The 19644-nt window shown below is 29.4% G+C and overlaps 1 protein-coding gene and 1 long non-coding RNA gene across 2 annotated transcripts; one reads left to right on the forward strand and one right to left on the reverse strand.

The window, feature by feature from the left end:
* Positions 1 to 828: 828 nt before the first annotated feature.
* LOC126840988 (zinc finger protein 474-like) lies at positions 829 to 12298 on the reverse strand. The gene is made up of 6 exons (XM_050577111.1): positions 12037 to 12298; positions 8425 to 9044; positions 4740 to 4862; positions 3334 to 3441; positions 2360 to 2576; positions 829 to 1454 (listed from the first exon to the last, which is right to left on the reverse strand). Exons 1-6 carry the CDS (start codon positions 12134 to 12136, stop codon positions 1303 to 1305), a joined length of 1320 nt encoding a protein of 439 aa, XP_050433068.1. The 5' UTR covers positions 12137 to 12298; the 3' UTR covers positions 829 to 1302.
* Positions 12299 to 17596: 5298 nt separating this feature from the next.
* On the forward strand, positions 17597 to 19548 carry LOC126840642 (uncharacterized). The gene is made up of 3 exons (XR_007686079.1): positions 17597 to 17802; positions 19011 to 19070; positions 19241 to 19548. It is a non-coding gene; the product is annotated as an uncharacterized LOC126840642 (long non-coding RNA).
* The last annotated feature ends 96 nt before the right edge of the window (positions 19549 to 19644 follow it).

Raw genomic sequence — 19644 nt, forward strand, 5'->3', positions numbered from 1 at the left:
ACATATTTCTTACGGTTAACATAATCCTTCAATTACAAAACTTCATTAACATATTAACATTTAAATTCAAACCTGATGCGTCGAACCACATTGCTTTCAGTAATAATTTTGAATACATTTTTTCTACGAGCCTAAAATAGCTGTTTCATAGGTAATTATTGTTTTACATGAAAACTAGGTCAGTAATAATGTACATTGTGTAATTGGTCACGACTCTAACACAGTATTATGCTTATGGAACTGTTGAAAGTTGTATGAGTACTGTGTCATTTGATATTGAATCTGTGAATGTACGTGATCAATGTAATGATTATTTTCTATATTATTCGATTTGACCCCAACAAGTAAAACCACAAAACGACACACATTTTTAAAACAAAATATTTTCCAACTGCCTACTAAACTAACCTTTTTTTTTTTTTTGGACCTGCGTCAATAAAATACGTTTATTCTCTTAAAACTTAAATTTGTTTTACAATTGAAATGTGGTTTAGACTAACACAAATTTATATGCACGTGTATTTTGTAATCATTCATATGGTACACTGAATAAAAATGACTATAATATGTAGGTTTATGAATTTCCTATTAATAACAAATTAGTATTCAGTTTTATGAAATTAAAATATTGACAATCGTAGCGTAGTCTGGAAATAGTTCAACCACAGTATATATTATATAGTAACTCTGGTAGCAGAGAAATTTAAATATTTTCAAAAGGCGGCAATACATGTTATACCATTTCAAACAAGTATTGCACGGTATTTCAATATCATACAGCAAACCAATTTTAAAAGTTAATATTTCTTAAGTATAAAAAAACAAATCTCAAGGAGAATGGATGACAGTTTATTAACCTTAGACAGAACATAAGTTTTACAATAATTTTTATTTGCCATTGATGACTTATTTTGAAGCCTAGTTGACGAACATTTTTAAATTATTTGTATTTATTTTTTGGCCATAAATAAAATAATTTAATTTATAAATATGTTATTTTTAAATAATATTTTTACCAATTAACAGTAAGTTAGGAGTAATATGTTCAAAAACAAAAAATCCAGTGGGCGATATATACAAGACGAGTTGTAGGAGTAAATCTTATTTATATTATATTTTATTGAATATTAAAATTATAATAGTGGCATGATGAAAACTCTTGCAAGTAATTGTATAGGTAACCGTTATGAAGGTAGGAAATGTCGATCAAGTGTAGAATGGTCAGCATCGATTATCCGCTTGTCGATAAGCATATTATTATGCTATTGTGCACGATTGGAATAATAGCTGTTCTATTGTTTTCTATTTGGTCGTGATTCCTTTACAACTCCGCTGGTGCACTTCCAGACGGTCCGGGTCGAAAGTCCGTTGGCATCGATCACACGGCACCAGCTGAGATAAGTACGTCTTCCAGTATTCTTCTCTAGTGGCCTGTTGATCCACTTGGCCCGTCGCTATAAACAAATTATGAAAATTAAATTCGTTTCATAAATAACTCGTGACCCATTTCAAAATGTAGAAAGATTGTCATACTGAGTTCAGCAATAGTTTTTTTTTTTTTTAATTCAGCCAATTATGTAGTAGGCATAGAGATCAAATAGAATTTCATCTAGACATGAGTAGAATGCTACTTGGATCGAAAACATTTAAGGTATCACAATTGACATGAAAATTGTAATGTTTTTAAATCGAGCTTTTAAACTAAATGCATAACATAGGTAATTTATACAGTTATTTCGGTTTACAGATAATTTTTTTAATTATTTAACTAAAATAACGCATACGTACAGGATCGCGCGGTTTGGAATACCTACAAAAATCCGATTTTTCCAACAAAAAATAATTATATCATTGTGTTATAATTATAAATACATTTGTATTATTATAATATTATGTAGTTAATCAAATAAAATTTGTTAAACTTGAAAGAAAAAAAATCTATGAAATTTTGTACGTTTTATTCGTTCAGTATTACTATAAAACAAAAGCGTTGTTTAGATATCTTTTTAGCAATACCTACTGTATATTTTCAAAACCAAAAAACTATTGGGATTTTATTTATTGATTGGATGTTATACATGTATAAAAGAAAAGTTGTATTTTGTTCAATTTGTCTACCTACCTACTTTGTTCTATAGGTGTATTATATCGCATATTAAAAACCGTCAAACAAATGTCTCTTGCTATTATTTTTAATTTTGTTCTGTAGGCAAAGTTCAGGTATACACTCGGTCGAGATGTATTGTACGGTATACCATCATTATTATAAACATGGAATACATTACAAAATCCTATAGTAGGTGTGCTCAACTCAACATATTATTATGCTCTACGCCATCTGCTAGGACTTGAGGTATACCTGCATCGATGATAATTTCCGGTTTGGTGGGCACAGGTCTTCTGAGATGTGGCGGCAAGCTATCGTTGTCTCTGGTCCACTTGATCAAGCACTGGGGTTCGTGTATTCCAATGGACGCCGAACCGAACAGGCGACCGCAAACATAGCACGGTTGTGGCTTCTTTTTCGGTTGCTTGTCCATAGAAGGCTTGGCCGGCGGCCGCTGTGATTTGTTTACCTAGACAAAAAAAAATACCTACTAAATTTCAGGCGATTACATGCGTACTTGGAGACAAAAAATAAACAACCTTTGCCGCAGACGTTGTTAAAAACGCGCATTGGTACCTACTGCAAGTCCCTACTGCAAATCAATATTAATACAACAATTATTTTAGACTAACACAAGTAAATAATATAAAAAAGTGTTCATTCATAGTGACTACCTCCGACAGCGTATTTGATTAATGATAAATATATAGGACGTCGCCGAGGTGTACTTATTGTACCTATGCTTTGCGAATGGTACCTACAAAAGAATATGGTAGTCAATTAGCCGTTTATATTGTTTTCAAAGCACGCCTAGGCAAATAGTTCTGCCGACAATCAAAAAGTAGGTAAAAAAGAAATCTGTTGAATTTGCTAGAAATTAAATAAGCGCGCGCAAACCGATTTGACTCGACCCGCCACTGTTTAAAGAAAATAATGTACACGAAATCAAAAGAAATGGAAACTCTACCCAAAATGTTCAAATAATTCAGAGTTCATCCGATCAATTGTCGATTCTAAAAAAGCCACTTTAGGTACGGTACAGCTGATAAAAAGTAGTTTACGCGTTTTATAATTATTGTTTAAATAGTTTGTAGTTATTACCAAACCTATAATAGGTGCGGCTTGTTTTGGTAGATTTAACTTGACAGCAGATAAATGTAAACAACTTAATGAACCGCATTGTTGGCCAATTGACGTCAGTTAAAAACAATTATTGTTAGACTCACGGATGAAATGTGGTACTTCTTTTTGGCTTCGATGCAAACCCTGGTATGAGCTTCAAGTCTACTTGCTAGGAACTTGCGTTGGCAATAATCACATGGCACCAAATTTGACTGAAACCAAAAATTGATAATATAGCAAAAAAAAAAGCCAACATAGTGAAGCCGAGGAATAGCGGAGAGTGATAAAATCACTTTTAAATAAACGCTATAATGCGAAACTGTAATCGGTAAAAACTATTTTTTTTTAATTAAAAATATATTTACAATCTGTAATATTAGTTACAATAAGTAAATTTGAAAAAAAATATAATACAATGACAGGACAACGTGAAAGAAGAGGGTGTCCAGTAACACTACTTCAACTAGATTTAATTACATAATTATAATTGTTTTGAATTCCTTAAATTTTGTAAAAACTATTAAGTATAAATTATTTTATAGATAACAAATGTGTTATAAACGCGTTATTTCATTTATGAGGTTTCTTCAATAAAACTAAAGTAACTATATTATGTACATATATTTTTTTTAACGGTAACGGTAATGTATACATTTTATAAACATTTTGAATAGAGAATTTTGACTGGTCGATTTTAGAAATTTATAATATTCTAAAAAAAAGTACAAAAATATATGAGGATAAGAAAAAACAATACCTTCTCAGCTATTGTACTGAAGCTAAACATAATATAATTGAAACAATTTGTACATTTTTGACGTTTTTCTCGGTTTTAAATGAAACGGGAGAACCTTTCGGGTACGATTTTTGATCTAAATATAAACTTCCTACTGCCTACATAAAGAATTCTCGGGTTTAATAAGACACAATAAAAAAAAAGTGAAAAAGGCATCATTGTAAATGAAAACCTACTAAGCTCCGCATCGAAGCTAAAATAACAACACATTAAACGATCAATTAAGTTTTCATTTTTATTACAAGCGTGGGGCCGATGCGTTTGTGTTAAAAATATACACACATATATATATATATATATATGTGTATATTATAGTATTCCATAGTCACGGCGCTGTCATTTTTTAAATTTAAACGACTTTTTGTCATAATGTTTGCCGAGCAGACTCGTGACACCTCCGTCGCCCGAAGTGCACAGGAGAACATTAAAATGCTTGGGCGTATTAGTATAGTATATAATATAAGATTAGGTATTTATATGTGTGTGTGTGTGTGTGTTATATTGTATTATATTAATATGTGCACAACCATTTATAACAGTTGATCATTCCATAAACGAATTAACCGCATCATGAGTCAGGCGTTCTGCCTACTCGATTTTGTTAGGTATATATATTTTTATTATGTACTGACCGTGTCTGCAGTTCATCGAACTTGAACACATTTTAATTTGATATTTTCAAACCTTTTATATTATGTTGCTCCAACAACGTACCTGTGTAGCTTCCCATGCAAGCCGATTCCAATCTTCGGCCGAAACCGTTTCATTTCCTTCCGGTTTTTGCGGGGTCGCTCTCTGTAAATGTTCCGGCAATTGAGAATTTTCCAGGATCCATTTCTGAAAAGAAAAAAAACATAAACGGTCGGGTTGAGTTTTGTCGAAATCGCATTATAATATTATAAACAAGGCATTGAGAATTTGAGTACTTCACAATTTGAATCAGGTAGAAGGAAGTAGGTACTCAATTACAACGTAAACCCACCAACTCATTATAGTCTCTAGTTCACAAAGCAAATAACCACTTACTAATTTTCAATTTTTGCTAATTATAATTTGTTCAACAGTAAAATGTAGAGTTTAAAGTCTATAATTTATTCACTCTCAATGGTAAATGAACACGATTGTGGAAACGTTCGTTTTTAAAACGTCGAGTTGTGGACAAAATAACGTGCTTTTTTTTTTCTTGAATTAAAATTGAAAATTATACTACAGGAAGCCTATGACCTTGGGAATTTATAGTTGCCATGAACCAGGTATGAATAACCTGGTTACCTAGCCAACATTTACGTTATTTGTTATAGCAACAACAAATGTTGATGTTAATTATTAATATGATATTCTGTTAGCCTAATTGTTTTTGAACTTGGTCCCTTAATGAACGCACCCCTTGAGTATTACAATATTTGTAATTTGGTTTGTGACATATTGACCTCTATTATTACTTCACATGACGTGCACAAACGTTAGCTTTCAAAGCAAACAAAACACAGCCGAACAAACAAAAGTATACTTTATTTATTTTAAGTCGCTTATACAATTTTATGGTCAAACCCACAAGTCATATTGTAATGTACATACATTAAGTAAATACCAGGCAACCAAAGACACCAACTCATTTTAAACTCTTACATATATTATACAAATTCTGATAATAGAAAAAACGTAAAATTAATTTTATTCGTATACGTTTATCGATACAAATTTGTTGTAGAAAAGTATAAAAAGTATTGCACAACAAACTCGACCAATTATTCATTATGTAATACAATACAATTTGTGTAACTGAGTGAAATTCATTACAACCCACAACATCTGATACTAGATTTGATGAGTAATCACTCGTAAATTATAAAAATGTCTATTTAAATATTTAATGTATTGTACAAAGTTCAAACGATTATGACTTTCCAAATACCACTATTATGCAATTTATCGATTTTTATAATATACTTTTACTTCGTATGAATCACTTACTGTGAAAAAACTTCACTAAAAAAGTGTTTAAGAATAAATTTTGAAAAATATGTATTAGGTTTCAGCGTAGGTACATCAACAAATATTAATGTACACAAATTATACAAATGTATTTTATTTATCATATTAGGTACCCGCTAGATTGAAGAAGCCCTTTCTACAATGAACAAAGTATTTACATACTTAAGTATTGCTACTACAAAAAAACAAAATGGACATGCCCTCTTTCTGCAGTTAGCAATTTATATAGGAATTATAGGTAGACTTATCGCGTAATATTATTAATCTGGGTTGTAATTAACAATAAGTGGAACATTTTTGTCTATGAGATATGCCACTATATTAACACGGTAAACGATAATATGGGTACTGTATTGCATGTATTGCATTATATGTACATGTTTGTGGGCAACTCCCGCGAACTTTGAAACCGCAATTATTCAATTATTACAATATGATTACGGTATTATTATACTATCGGTTCAATGTTGTTTTTCCATGTACGTTATCGATCGTATACGGCTATAGCCGGCGGTTGCAAAAAGCAAAAACATTTAAAAAAACAACAAACCGCCAGTTGTGTATGACATCCTCTGGCGAACAATGGCACAACGGTACCGCTCCGAAAAACGGAATTAAAAACTGATTACGCACTTCCTGGATGAAGGGGATCCCTCACATAGGTGACGGTGGTACACACACCCATTGCTATAATATAATAAATTATTATTACTGTTGTTTACGTGCAAGTAATTGTGTTACTGCCCGGCAGCGTAAATCCGACTTGGAAACAAAAAAAAAACGAATAATACAAAATAAGGTTTAGTTTCTCATCAATTAAAATGGAAAATGGGACGACAAGAATCTATGCAACCGTTTTTTAGCGTTTCCCACGTTTAGCCTATTTAACGCGGACACTATACACATTAGCGTAATGAGCTCGTTTGGAATTTCCGCTACACCGTGTGCACCATAATATTTCTATATGGTTTACTATGTAAATACATGCGTCGGCGAGTACGGTACCTCCCCTACTTTCACCGACGAAGGGTGGAGGGGCAGTAAAGCCTGAAAGCGGAGTTGCCCCCAGGAGACTACCGATAAAAAAATTGATGGTAAAATTATAAAATATCAAAAAAACTCAGTATCGTGCAGTGCGACACTAGATATATGTACAAAATCTACGCCTCAAAAAATGGGAAATAAAGAAGATTGGGATTAATGAAATTTTCTTGTTTTACCAACTCCGATGCGAAACTAAGAAGGTTCAGTTGATTTTTTTACAATGTTGGTTTTTTTCTCGTTTCTTTTTGTGTTTTTCTTGAACCACGATATTTTTTTAATCACCGCACCCGTTTTTTCTACGTAGTTCTGTAGATCGGAAATCGTACCTCGACCCCCATTTTGTTGCGTCCCAGCAGTGCCGGAAAACCTACTGTGCTGCCTTTTAGTTTTTTTTTAACGAATATAAAAAAAATACTGTCGATAGTTATGGCGAGTTACCGTATACGGTCATTGTAGGTTGTAATAATCAATTATTATCATCACGGCCTCCAATCGCCGGACGAAAGGGTTGTTGTCGACAGGATTATACAGAAAAAAATAGCTGGCAGTCGATAAACGCGCAGTTTTCAAGTCCAAGGACACGAGTCACGACCACATAGAAAATACATACATATGTAGGCGGTAGATAATTGTAGAGCAACGACGACGCAATAGTACTATAATAATATATGAGAGTTTGCATGTTTTGTCTCAATTTTAAATTCAGTTTCATCATTTGGTAAAACCAATACACGCAAAGAAGCCAGGGCCGTTCTACCACTACCTTCACCCTTCAACCACGCACGATAATTATTGTCAAAAACAAAACAAATATTTTTATAATACTATTCTGTGTATACTAAATACGTAAGTTATTATCAACAATGCAACACAAGACTTAACGATAATCTAACCAGCTGATATTGACAGTAATTGGTCGTCTCGGCGGTTATTATTTCCCCAATATTATCAAACGAGAGTCCCTGGTTAAGAGTAATAATTCGTCGATACAGGAGTATGTATCATAATATCACAGTGGATTAGTCCTGCCCTGTTTATATACTGATGGATATTATATTATACAACGGATATATGTTTTTGACATGAATATGTCTGATGGTTGTTTGAGTGGACATTTTCATGTCACGTTACATCCAGCTAATAAGGGATAAGTTACAAAATACTAGTGATAAGATTTAATTTATGGAGTGAAGGGAGGAGAGAAAAAAAAATAGGAAGTGGGGGAGGAAACGGAAATGCTACAGAAGGGAACAGAAAATTGCCTGATTATAAAACAAATTCATGATCCAGTAGCTTTCCTTCAAGGGAAAGAATAATTAACTTATTTTTTTTTGTTTTATCAACTATGACTTTTTTTTACCTTAAGGCACTGTGGCTCGTGGAACGGCAACGAAGCTGTGCCGAATTCCTTGCCGCACAGGTAGCACAGGACTAGTCTCTTTTTCCTGGCCGAACTCACGGCCGTCGGTACCCAATTTTCGGGTCTGTATCCCGTGGTTGTTTCCTGTGCTGGAGCGGCGGCCGGAGCGGGAGCGGCCGTTGTCGGTTGAACGCGCACCGGTGGCTGCGGCGCCTGTTTTTTGGTAACGCCCGTTTTGACCTTGACCGGCAAATAACTCTTCTTCTTAGACGCCTGCTGTTGCTGTTGCTGCACTTTGGCCTGTACTTCCGGCAGGCTCAGCACGCTCTTCCGGTCTTTGGTTTTGATCCGGTACGTTCTGCTGTTCAACTGCTGGTGATGCGCCGCCGACGGACGTTTGACTACCGAAGGCGTCACCGGTGGCCGCGACGTCCCGTTGTCCTGCGGGACCATCGAATTATCCAGTGTTGCCGTGGCCGGCCGTTGAAATCTTTTGGGGTCCGAATCCCTTTCAACTGTAGTGACCGGCGGCGGCGGCGGCTGTGGTTTTCTATTAGCCGATGTTTTCTTGTTCGGTGCTTTCACGGCCGAATTTGCATCTTTCGAAATACTCTTTAGCCCTAAAATAGAAAAAAAAACAATTAAAAATCGAGCGAGTACATAGCGTAAAACCGTTAAACGGCGTCGGTCATTTGATTTGCATAACAAATCGAACAATACGACTAAATGTTAAATATACCCATAAGTATTGAATTAAATATATATATATATATATACATGCTATTTATACATGCTTGCAGTATTTGTTTTATTTGTTTGATACATAATTCATTTGTTTTGCTGCATTGTGGTAAACTGTGGAGGCACAATGAAAATACGATAATAAATGTAACGAAAATATATAAACGATTAGAGATCAAAAAGGTGTAAAAATAAAAAGTATTAGGTATTTGTTTGATATTTTAAACAAAAATATATTAGTTTCAATAAAAGTAAAGATGATTTACTTTTGTTTAGTATATGAATAAATTATGGTGATTTTTTCCTTCGGATATTCTTACATATCTATATGAACACAATTTTTTAAAAAGTATACCTTCGAAAAAATATACTTGTATGTAACTAAACTTTAATATAATATAGAATTCATAAGTATTATAATATTATGAAAATTTTGTTACATTATACATTTATGTTTAGTATACCACGAACATAGAATTTTCTATCTCCAACGAAACATTTTATATACATATTCTATGAACACAGTATTATATTATTATACCTCCTAAACAAGTTAAATTAGCTATTCACACTTCATGATTTCTAAACGTGAATCCATTATTTGTCATGGGTACCGTCAGAGACAATAATAGTTCATATTATATATAAGTTATAACTAAATATTAATATTAATGTATATAAAATGTTATATTTTAATAAAAAATAGATTATCATGGACAGAATGAGTGTCATTATAACTTCCTTTTTTAGCTTAAACGAGTTAAATTCAATATGAATAACGTGTTATTGGTGGTTAAATGTAGTACATTTTTATTTAATTTAAAAATAATCAATCAAAATGTGTATAATAAAAATAAATTTTATAGTTTTTAGCTAGAAAATTATAATTATTAACTGCTGATTTTCTTAGAATTAATTATCCGCCTTTTTTGTTACCTTACCGAGATTAATTACAACATACATTATTATAATTAACCTAATTAATAGAGACCAGGGTTATTAAATAATTCCTAATTCCATTAAAAATGTAGTTTACGTTCATACTAAATTGCAAAGAATACCTTGATTTTCGCATTGTGATATCAAGTATAATAGATTTTACAGTAAACTATTAATTACTATTATTTACCACTTTAAGTAAAGTCAAGTATAACGTGAAATTATACTTTCACTTTTATGTAATAACACAGTTTTATTACTATTAATATGCTGTTACTATGGGTTTGTTGATTTTTAAAATCAATAAGTCAGCTTCTAAACGAAGACCGGAGCAACATTGTTTACAGTTTAGGTAAGTCTTTTTAACGCGTTTATTAAACCAAATCTTCAAATACATGATATAATGAAATTATTCATTAATCATTTAATCATGTCACTTGGAAACGGTCTATCTGGTAGTGTATATTTTATCAATTAAATTAATTATGAAAAAATACATGAATATTCTGTCATTAAAATAAGGTTGAATGTCTTAAAAATAAATGCAGTCAAACCATTATTTTATATTGTGAAATTTAACTTAGTCGTTTGTGAAAATACATTTTATATTTAAAAACACAATCCACAATGTTGTGGATAAAGTTTTAAATAATATGAAGTACCTACGTTATATATTACATATCTAGATGGTTTTGTTGTTACTTTTGTATTTTTATTGCATTATTATTTAAATAATATGATGTCTCGTAGCTTGGAATACACATACATAGAATCCAGTTTTATAGTTGTTAAAACCTTATAAGGATACATTACAGCTTAGTTGCACAACTATTATGTCCATGTCTATAATACTATTATAATCCTATAAAACCAACAATAAATGTATACCTAAATTATATGATTTGTGGTGTCTATTGTCAAATAAAAATAAAACAAACCAGCTATTTGTAATTAGAAATATACCTATTGTCTAGAGGAACCCAAGTATAGCTTAATTAAATAAACGTTTTAATGATCATTATAATTATTGTTGTTGCTATTCGAATAAAGATTTGAACGAGTTTTTAAAACCTCTTTCAACAATTATATTATGTCACATTTTACAGCAAAAATAATGTGCTCGAAAATATCAGTGAGTATAAAACATTTTTAAACTTTTTAGAAATATGTTAATTTAACCTTTTTCCAGAAAGTAGAAAAAATGACAATGTGCTAAGGTATGATCTCAATCTAATAATATAACTTTCTAAATAGTAGGTAGCACTTCTCCAGTTTAATTGTTCACTGACGGTCAATTACTATAATATGTCCATAGGTACTCAAACTAAAACGGATTAGAACTCAGTTAGGTAAGGTTAGGTGTAGGTTAAGTCAGCTTAAAAATATGTGACGGGATTCCAAAAATGTGTGTTCTTAAAGAAAATGTACACCTATTTGTATTTTCGAAAAATGTTGGACAACTATTATGCTTTAGCCCTTTTTATAGTTATTTTGTATCATCAATTTGAAAATGCTAAAAATAAAAATTACCGAGCACATATTTTAAAACCTCAAGTCCGAAATTCCAAAGTGATTTTTCTTTCTGGTCTTATATTTTTTTTATTAGTGATGGAAATTATTTGACTTTCAAAAAGTTCTTAATTTAACATCTGAAGCAGTTGAAATATTTATTCTTTGATCATTCAAATTTATATCACATCACTAATTGTGATCAAATTTGTATTTCTACACATATCTATGTATCGCACTTTTTAGTAAAATCTGGATTTTCTTGTTGCCACCACTACTTTAAATAGATATATACATATTATTATTATTATTAAAGTCTCGACTCTCGTCTAACAAACTAAAATGTATATTTGCTCTTTATACTAGTCAATAATATACTATACAGTGTGACAATAATAATGATTTTATCAAATTTTGACCAACTTGAAATCATGATTTTCTTGAAAATAGAAGGAAACCTCTTCGGCTTCATGGCGGTAGCCGTTTCTGCAGACATCTCCATGAACTTAAAAGCGAACACCATACACGGTTAAAAATCGACGTCGACGGTTAAGAAAAATAAACACATTTTTTAACGCTCCGGTTGTTCATGGCTTGAAATGACAATTATTGTAAAAAATAAACGTTCAAACTTATTCCCACGCGATACACAACAGTCAATGGCTGCATACAAAGCACAACTGAAAAAAAACCCGGTACCACCAGTACCATATACATTAGTATATGCCCCGTTGCTGGCCTTCACACCAAGCCGCTGTCTGGTTTTCCGAACGACACTAGCAAAAGCACTTTGCTATTCATTTTAACCTTTTGATTTATACATTTTAGGTGCAGAAGTTGATTTAGAAAATTTGTATTGATGTATCTACACAGATTTAAAACAAAGTAATTTAAAACATATACAGTTGATGTAGTTACAAAACTTATTTTATCCACTGTACAGTTTTTTACATATTTTATGAACGGCTTTACTACATAGTATGGTTAGATGGACACTCGACGCCGGCGACTAGTCACTGGCAATGCTGTTCAGTATCAATAATAAGTTAGTACTAATAAATTAAATATTGGCTCTAAAAATGTTTAGTATTGATGTTAGTATCCATAGGTGAAGAAAATAGTTTATTATAATTTATAAGGTACATTTTTGTTAATTGTATTTCCCTACAATTTGTCACGTTACAACCAATCCATATTGTACTTTAGTAATTTTTGGTTTTTGAAACGAGTCAACACTATTAAAATTATTTTATTTTTAGAAAAACTTGTGAAGTATTTTTATAGATACCGTTAAAATTGTCTAGTTTTCTTCTTTTAACTAATAAAAATTAAAATGAGCGCTCCATTACGACAGTCCTAAACCAGTACAAATCGAAAGGGAAAATAACTGTTTTGGTATTTAAATAAAGGATTCGGACTAGGTTCTACTATATATATTGGGTCTTAATTTAATATATTTTAAAGATTGAATGTTGAATCAACAAAAGTAAATTAAGATTTGAGACGCAATTGACTATATCTGTATTTTGTATATTTTAAATGTTATCATATTTTGACCACAACAACTTTATAGTGGACGAGTCAACACGAAAATCAACAATAACATTTTTCGGTATCATGTTTGGTCAAGATTATAAAAAGTTAAGGACACATTATTGATGTCTAACATTTGTTGATTAAACAGTGTTTACATTTTATGAAGACCAGCTAAGTGCCATCATAAATGTTACCAAACATTTGTATAAGCAATATTATTATCACATCATGTTTAAAAGAATATTACACCATAAAGCAAGATGTAATATTTAAAAGCCAAAACTGCAAATTCTTATTAATACGAAGAGGTTTTGAGTGTGAATTAGGACGTGATGATTATGAGATATACTTGAATTATTAAATTTGATCCCTGAACCCGGTTAGGATACACTATCTAAAATATTAGAATGTAATTTTAAAAAATCGTGGCTATTTTGAATAAACTGTTACTTTAAAAAATAATACGTGCAAATTTTACATTTTTTGGTTAGAACGTCTATTATTTTTTTAGAAAATAACGTTAAAAAATAACAGTTTATTCACTAAAGAATAGATGTGTAAGTTATGTTATTAATATTACAAGTCTTCTGTCTTTGGACTGATGACAGGTGAATGACGAGTGATGACCATTGACCGCATCTTACATATTTTAATAATACTGTAATACTATATTTACAGTTAGGTGTCGACCATTACGTGACACCAAGGCAATACGTGTTTTACAAGGTTTTTTTTAATTACTAGCAGTAACGTTAGGCAATCAATCAACAATTAATAAACGGTTAAGTATGGTTAATATTATGTGAACGTCCTTAAAAGTTATGATAATAATTCGGAAAGTTAAAAATTACTCTCGTAAAAAACGTACAATAAAATGCACATTTATCCTAATTTTAATTTTGTACCATGTAGATTTGTTAATTAATATATTATTTATAAATTCTTAAGTGGATCTAAGAAAATCCAATTTTTACTGTATACCTAATATAACATTAAAAAAGCATAATATTAAATATTACCAAAAATCAACATTTTAAGGACAAAACAAAATTAAGACTCTTAACAACACATAATTTCTAAAAAAAAAAACTAGTCGATTATTAAACTAATAAAACCTCCTGAAGCATAACCCACAACCTACACTACGATTGTTTTCTCAAATGTGTCACGTATTAAATATATATACTATATAGCGTTGTCAATTATATACATATTGTATGTACATATATAACTAAAACCGTATTGCGGTTAATTTATTTAAATGTTCTCTATTGACCACACATCAATGCCAAAATAAATATTTAAATCAAATTATTTTTCCTTTTGGATGTTTTTTGAGCACTAAATGTATAAAATAATGAAAACAATGCAAAAATACTTATGTTCTTACTTATGTTCTTATCATAATGTATCAATTGTAATTTACCTAGTATTGTAGTCGAAGCTTATTTATGATAAAAAAAACAATACTTATGAAATAACTTATTACATACATTTGTCTAAAGTCACATAGAGTTATGTGGTTCATAGAAAAATATTTAAAATTATTAGAAAAAGAACAAATATGTAAAAATATAAAACTAGGCCTTTCAGCCCCCCTTCCTAAATGAAAGGTTAAACATTAAAACAAAACAAACATTTTTGAAATTGGATTTGACGATTTTAGATAGTAACCGAGTTTTAGTCTTTATTTGTATAAAATTTGGCTCTTTCCATTCCCTGATATTTGTTTACAATGCAAATGCACTATTAATGCAACTAAATTAGTTACAAATAACTGAATAAGTATATAACTATTAGTTGAACTAATAGTTATATACTTACATATATAGTTATACGTAATGATTTATGAGGTATATTATTCCATTATTATATGTCATTATACATTATCATATGTATATATAATGAAATTACTTAATAATACGTGTCTATGTATTGAAATTACTTGTTAACCTTTAATAATAATACTATTCTACTACTTATAAATTATAGTTTATACAATATCTGCTTTCAGTGATGACATATACCATGTAAAATTAAACATGAGTGTTCTTAAAGATAAACGGATCGATTAGTTTTTAATATAACCGAAAACTTAAATATTATTACAACGAATTTATCTGGAAAATCATACTATGAAGGGAAAAAAAGTAACATTTTATAGTATAAATATTATGTACCTATCTATCTAATAATTAATTTTACAACATGTAATGTCTGCCATTAAAAATATAACAAATTCCTCCTTCCCATTTTGATAACAAAAACTTTGTCTAATATTTAAGTGTAGTAGAATTCAATCACAAGGCCTTTAATTTAAAAATAATTAATTGTTTTTTTACTCTCAGATTATCTACTTATAATTCACCTTTATATATTTTTATGTAGGTCCTACGATAATGATTGTACAACAAATAGGTCATAATAGTTCATTTCAAAGTACTCTGTATGATTCCTGTCATGTTTCTCATAGGTACCTTATTATATATATTGAGTCCTCCAAACTATATAGTTATTGTCAGCTAAATAAATAAAGAATGAGCTAAAAACAATAATCATGGCTGCGGTGGGAAATAGATTGCTAACTATGCATAATTTCATCAGTTCTGGGGACAGGGGATTAATGCACTGAATCCATAATAAAAAAAATAACGATTATGCGTATTTTATATCATTGTTTTTCTAACAAAATATGTTAATAATGCAAAAATTACTGTCTGTTACATTATAAAATGTTCACTATATTTAAACTACTATACATTTTTGAATTAGCTTCATTTTAACAGTGCAAAGTATAATTATTATTTATTACATAAAGCATAAAAAACCTTATATAAAAAAAAAAACAAGGCCATGCACCTATAAAATTCAAACAAGCGATTAAATACATGATAATTAGATGGTATCTTCAATAAAACTATGTAAATACCGACGTCGACTTTGCAAAATAATAACTATGACATTATCCATATCTGTCATGAAATGAAAGCATCATACTACTTCATGCGGTGAACACAGTGAACGTCGCGTGACTCGAAAGTAATATAAAATTCTGGTTACATTACATAAAATAAGTTGGATTCGACTTTTGGAAATTTAAGAAAAAATATCAAACTCTCAACTCGAGTAAGTACCTAAACAACAAATTAAATATACAATTAATTAGTATGAGCTAAAATTTGTTCTGAACAATAATTAATTTTATAGATTAATCGAATTTGGAAATTAAACTATATACGCTAAAAAATATTTAAATTTATTACTTTCTTTTTAAGTGAATTTCTATGGCTCTTAATTTAATGCATTGGCATGTTTTTTTGCTACTCCTCAAAAAGAATTCGTTCGGTCGAAATTTGTTTTATACCTTTTCGAAATTATATTTTATATAATTGAACTTTATCGCATATTATTGAATATTTTTTATCAAATCATTAATATGAAATATCTATTGCAGGCTTTGGAAAATATATCCTGGATACATTTTTTTTTAGATTACCTATTGATACCCAAGTTATATATTCTAATTTTAAAAATATTTAGTTTAATATAAAGCTTGATATAACATATTTCAACCCGAATTCATGTATCCGAATTTATTTATGTATTATGATAAAACTGCATACAATTTTTTTAGTGCACATTTTTTAATATTTTAAAATTTTTTATTTTATATTTAAGCGATTACTGCCTGTTTTTAATGCATAAATGCCTGTTCAAACTTATAATTTTGATTATTAAGGTATAATTTTATGAAATAGCATGGCATTTAACATTATCTGTGTAACGTATTTTGCACATGCTATGTCACTTTTAAAATATTACAAATTTAGTTAATTGGGTCTAAGATAACCTTTTAAATCTATTGTTTATAGTTTTATACAAACCAATATTTACACTAAAACTTTCGTTAGAAACTGAACAAACTTATGTCATATCATACTAAAATTCGTTTATATACAAAATAAACATTTTATATATTGTTATTATATTTTATATTGCAAACAAAATAAATAATATTTTAATGTAGAATTAATAAAAAGTAATAAACAATTTTTAAACGAAAAATACAAAAGACAATACTCGATTGTCTGAGGTCAGTTGTACTATAAACCAACCTAACACGTTTTTTTATTAATTTGTGTACAGGCTGGTAGGTCATATACCTTTAACAAAAATAAAGCAGGAAACGCATGGAAACGTATCCATGTTGTACCATATTACTTGGCACCGTTGTTTAAGAAAATTTATACGATTCTATTGAAGAAGAATATAAATTTAAAAATGAGTGAATTAACCAAAACAATGTATTTTTGGAATACAATGTGTATACATTTACAATTGAATAACTCGAGTTAGGTATGTCGAAACAGAATTGACACATAAAATGTAGATAAGATACATTTAGTACAACACAATCCCATCCTTATGTTGTTCATTGATCAATACCCATATTACTGTTCAAAGGTTGTATAGAACGCTCGTATCATAAGTGCAGTTTTAAGTACAGTACAGTACACAGTTACAGTCACAGTATACAGTTCAGTTTAACTTTATTCTGTTGTGGAACGTTCACATTTTTTTTTTTTTTTACATAAGTATAAAATATATAAGATGAGAATTTGGTGGTCAAATTTGTCAAAAAATGAAAAATCTGTAAGTAACAAAAGTATTTTGTTCAATATTTTTTGTAGGAAATTCCAACACATAAATTTAGTAGACGGAAATCAATGACCTATACATTTATTATGTATAATTATTTCACATAAAAGCCGGACAATGTCTACCCATTCGCCATTTCCTCCCTATATATAAAAAATACAATATATTTAAACCGCAAAAAATTAACATTACATTTTTGTTTTTCACTACGTAATGTTATGTTATATTTCATAAAGACTGTAAAATTGGTTCAGTCAGTATTTTAACAATTTATTTTGTCAAAGACAGAGGGATTCGAATATTTCCCTTCTAGACAGAGCCAGTGCTAGGCTAGGTAATACTAGCTCCACACACATTTAATGTTACTTCTAGGAGTATCCTAGGTCTCAGCTACAATTTGAGAAATTAAAAATTATATAGCTATTAGATTATTTTGATTATATTATGCCCTTCTGGGTAAAATAGTTGTCGAATTATGTCCATAATAAAATGTCTAGCGCTGCTTAAAAACTTAACAATTTAGTTTTAATCATACACAAGCAAGGTTTGCTGATGAAAAATTATCAATTGGTAATAAATATGTAGGTAACCCATAAGTGCGTGTTAAAGCTATTTATAATTATTACATTATGTACTAAATTGAGCTATGTAGCTTTTGTACGTTGAATATATTCTAAGCAAATTATTTTGAACTTAATAATATGTATTAAAGATCAGGTCATGTTACTGTGATAAAGAATGCACCATAACTATTACATTAATAGTTTTAGAGTTTATATCAATATAATTAATAATAAAAAAAAACAACTTTTATTGGATAAGAAAAAATACAAATGGCCTTATTTAAAACAGATTTTATAAATCAATTAAAAGAAAATAAATAAATATGAAATAAGTACATTTTTATAACTAGCATAATATATTATGTTTTCGTATCTTTTAACTTTAATATTTTATGTTAATTAGGATTGTATTATCTAGCTAATATTAATACTTTTTTTTAATGTAACCAATAAGATTAATAAATTATAACTAATATAAGAACACAATTATCTTAAAAACAATTTTTTCAATTTAAAAATAAAATATAAAAACTTAATAACTTATTAAGTTTCTATTTTATTTTATATCTTTTTATTCACCGAAAATTATTTATTTTTGAAATTCATCAATTGTTATCCCAAAATCCACTATGATTTCAGATGGCTAATCAAAGTAAGACACATTCGCTTATGGAAGAAGAAATACAATGGGCAAAAAAGGTTAATATAATTTATTTATTTTAATAAACGATTTTTAGTCAAGGGCTATATTATTTTACATTTTGTACCTATCTTTTGGTTTTCAGATTTTTTATTGTAACGCTATTTTTACTAGTCCGTATTTAAGTATAATGAAATATATTAATTGTTTTCTAAATTATTTTAAGCAGGAAAAACAGAAAGTCAAAGCTCTGAAAAAAAATAACAACATAGTAATGAACGACCACCTATTGAATTACCTGTTAACTAAAGATAATGGCAATCTTAGTACTAATGGAATCGCAGGGAAAATATCTGTTTTAATTATTTTTCCGTTTTTAATTTTATTATTTTTAATTGTTATGCTTTATATTTAAAATATTTAACGTTTATTATTTGTATATATCAAAACTTGTTATTTATTTGTATAGTTCTATTATAATTTCTTTAATTTTTAAATTAAAATTTCTAATAAATATTACATCCGTTTTCGTTTTAATTGGGACTGCTTTAAAAGCACCGGATAAAGGAAAATAAATAAGTAAAATGAATAAATGAATATTCATAGAACTTAGAATCAAAGAACTGTTACTTT

Source organism: Adelges cooleyi, unplaced genomic scaffold (genome assembly GCF_023614345.1).
Source record: "Adelges cooleyi isolate 19-005CV unplaced genomic scaffold, UGA_ACOO_1.1 ACOO_flye_CR_arks_rails_tigmint_CR_PRNA_376, whole genome shotgun sequence".
NCBI classification, from domain to species: Eukaryota; Metazoa; Arthropoda; class Insecta; order Hemiptera; family Adelgidae; genus Adelges; species Adelges cooleyi.

Excerpts from the sequence above, each read along its gene's own strand:
- LOC126840988 (XM_050577111.1), bottom strand. The coding sequence starts at position 12,136 with ATGGTGTTCGCTTTTAAGTTCATGGAGATGTCTGCAGAAACGGCTACC. Across the intron at positions 3,442-4,739 it reads TTGCATGGGAAGCTACACAG|TCAAATTTGGTGCCATGTGA; the intron begins GTACGTTGTTGG and ends TTTTGGTTTCAG. Across the intron at positions 2,577-3,333 it reads AGAAGTACCACATTTCATCC|GTAAACAAATCACAGCGGCC; the intron begins GTGAGTCTAACA and ends TTTTTTGTCTAG.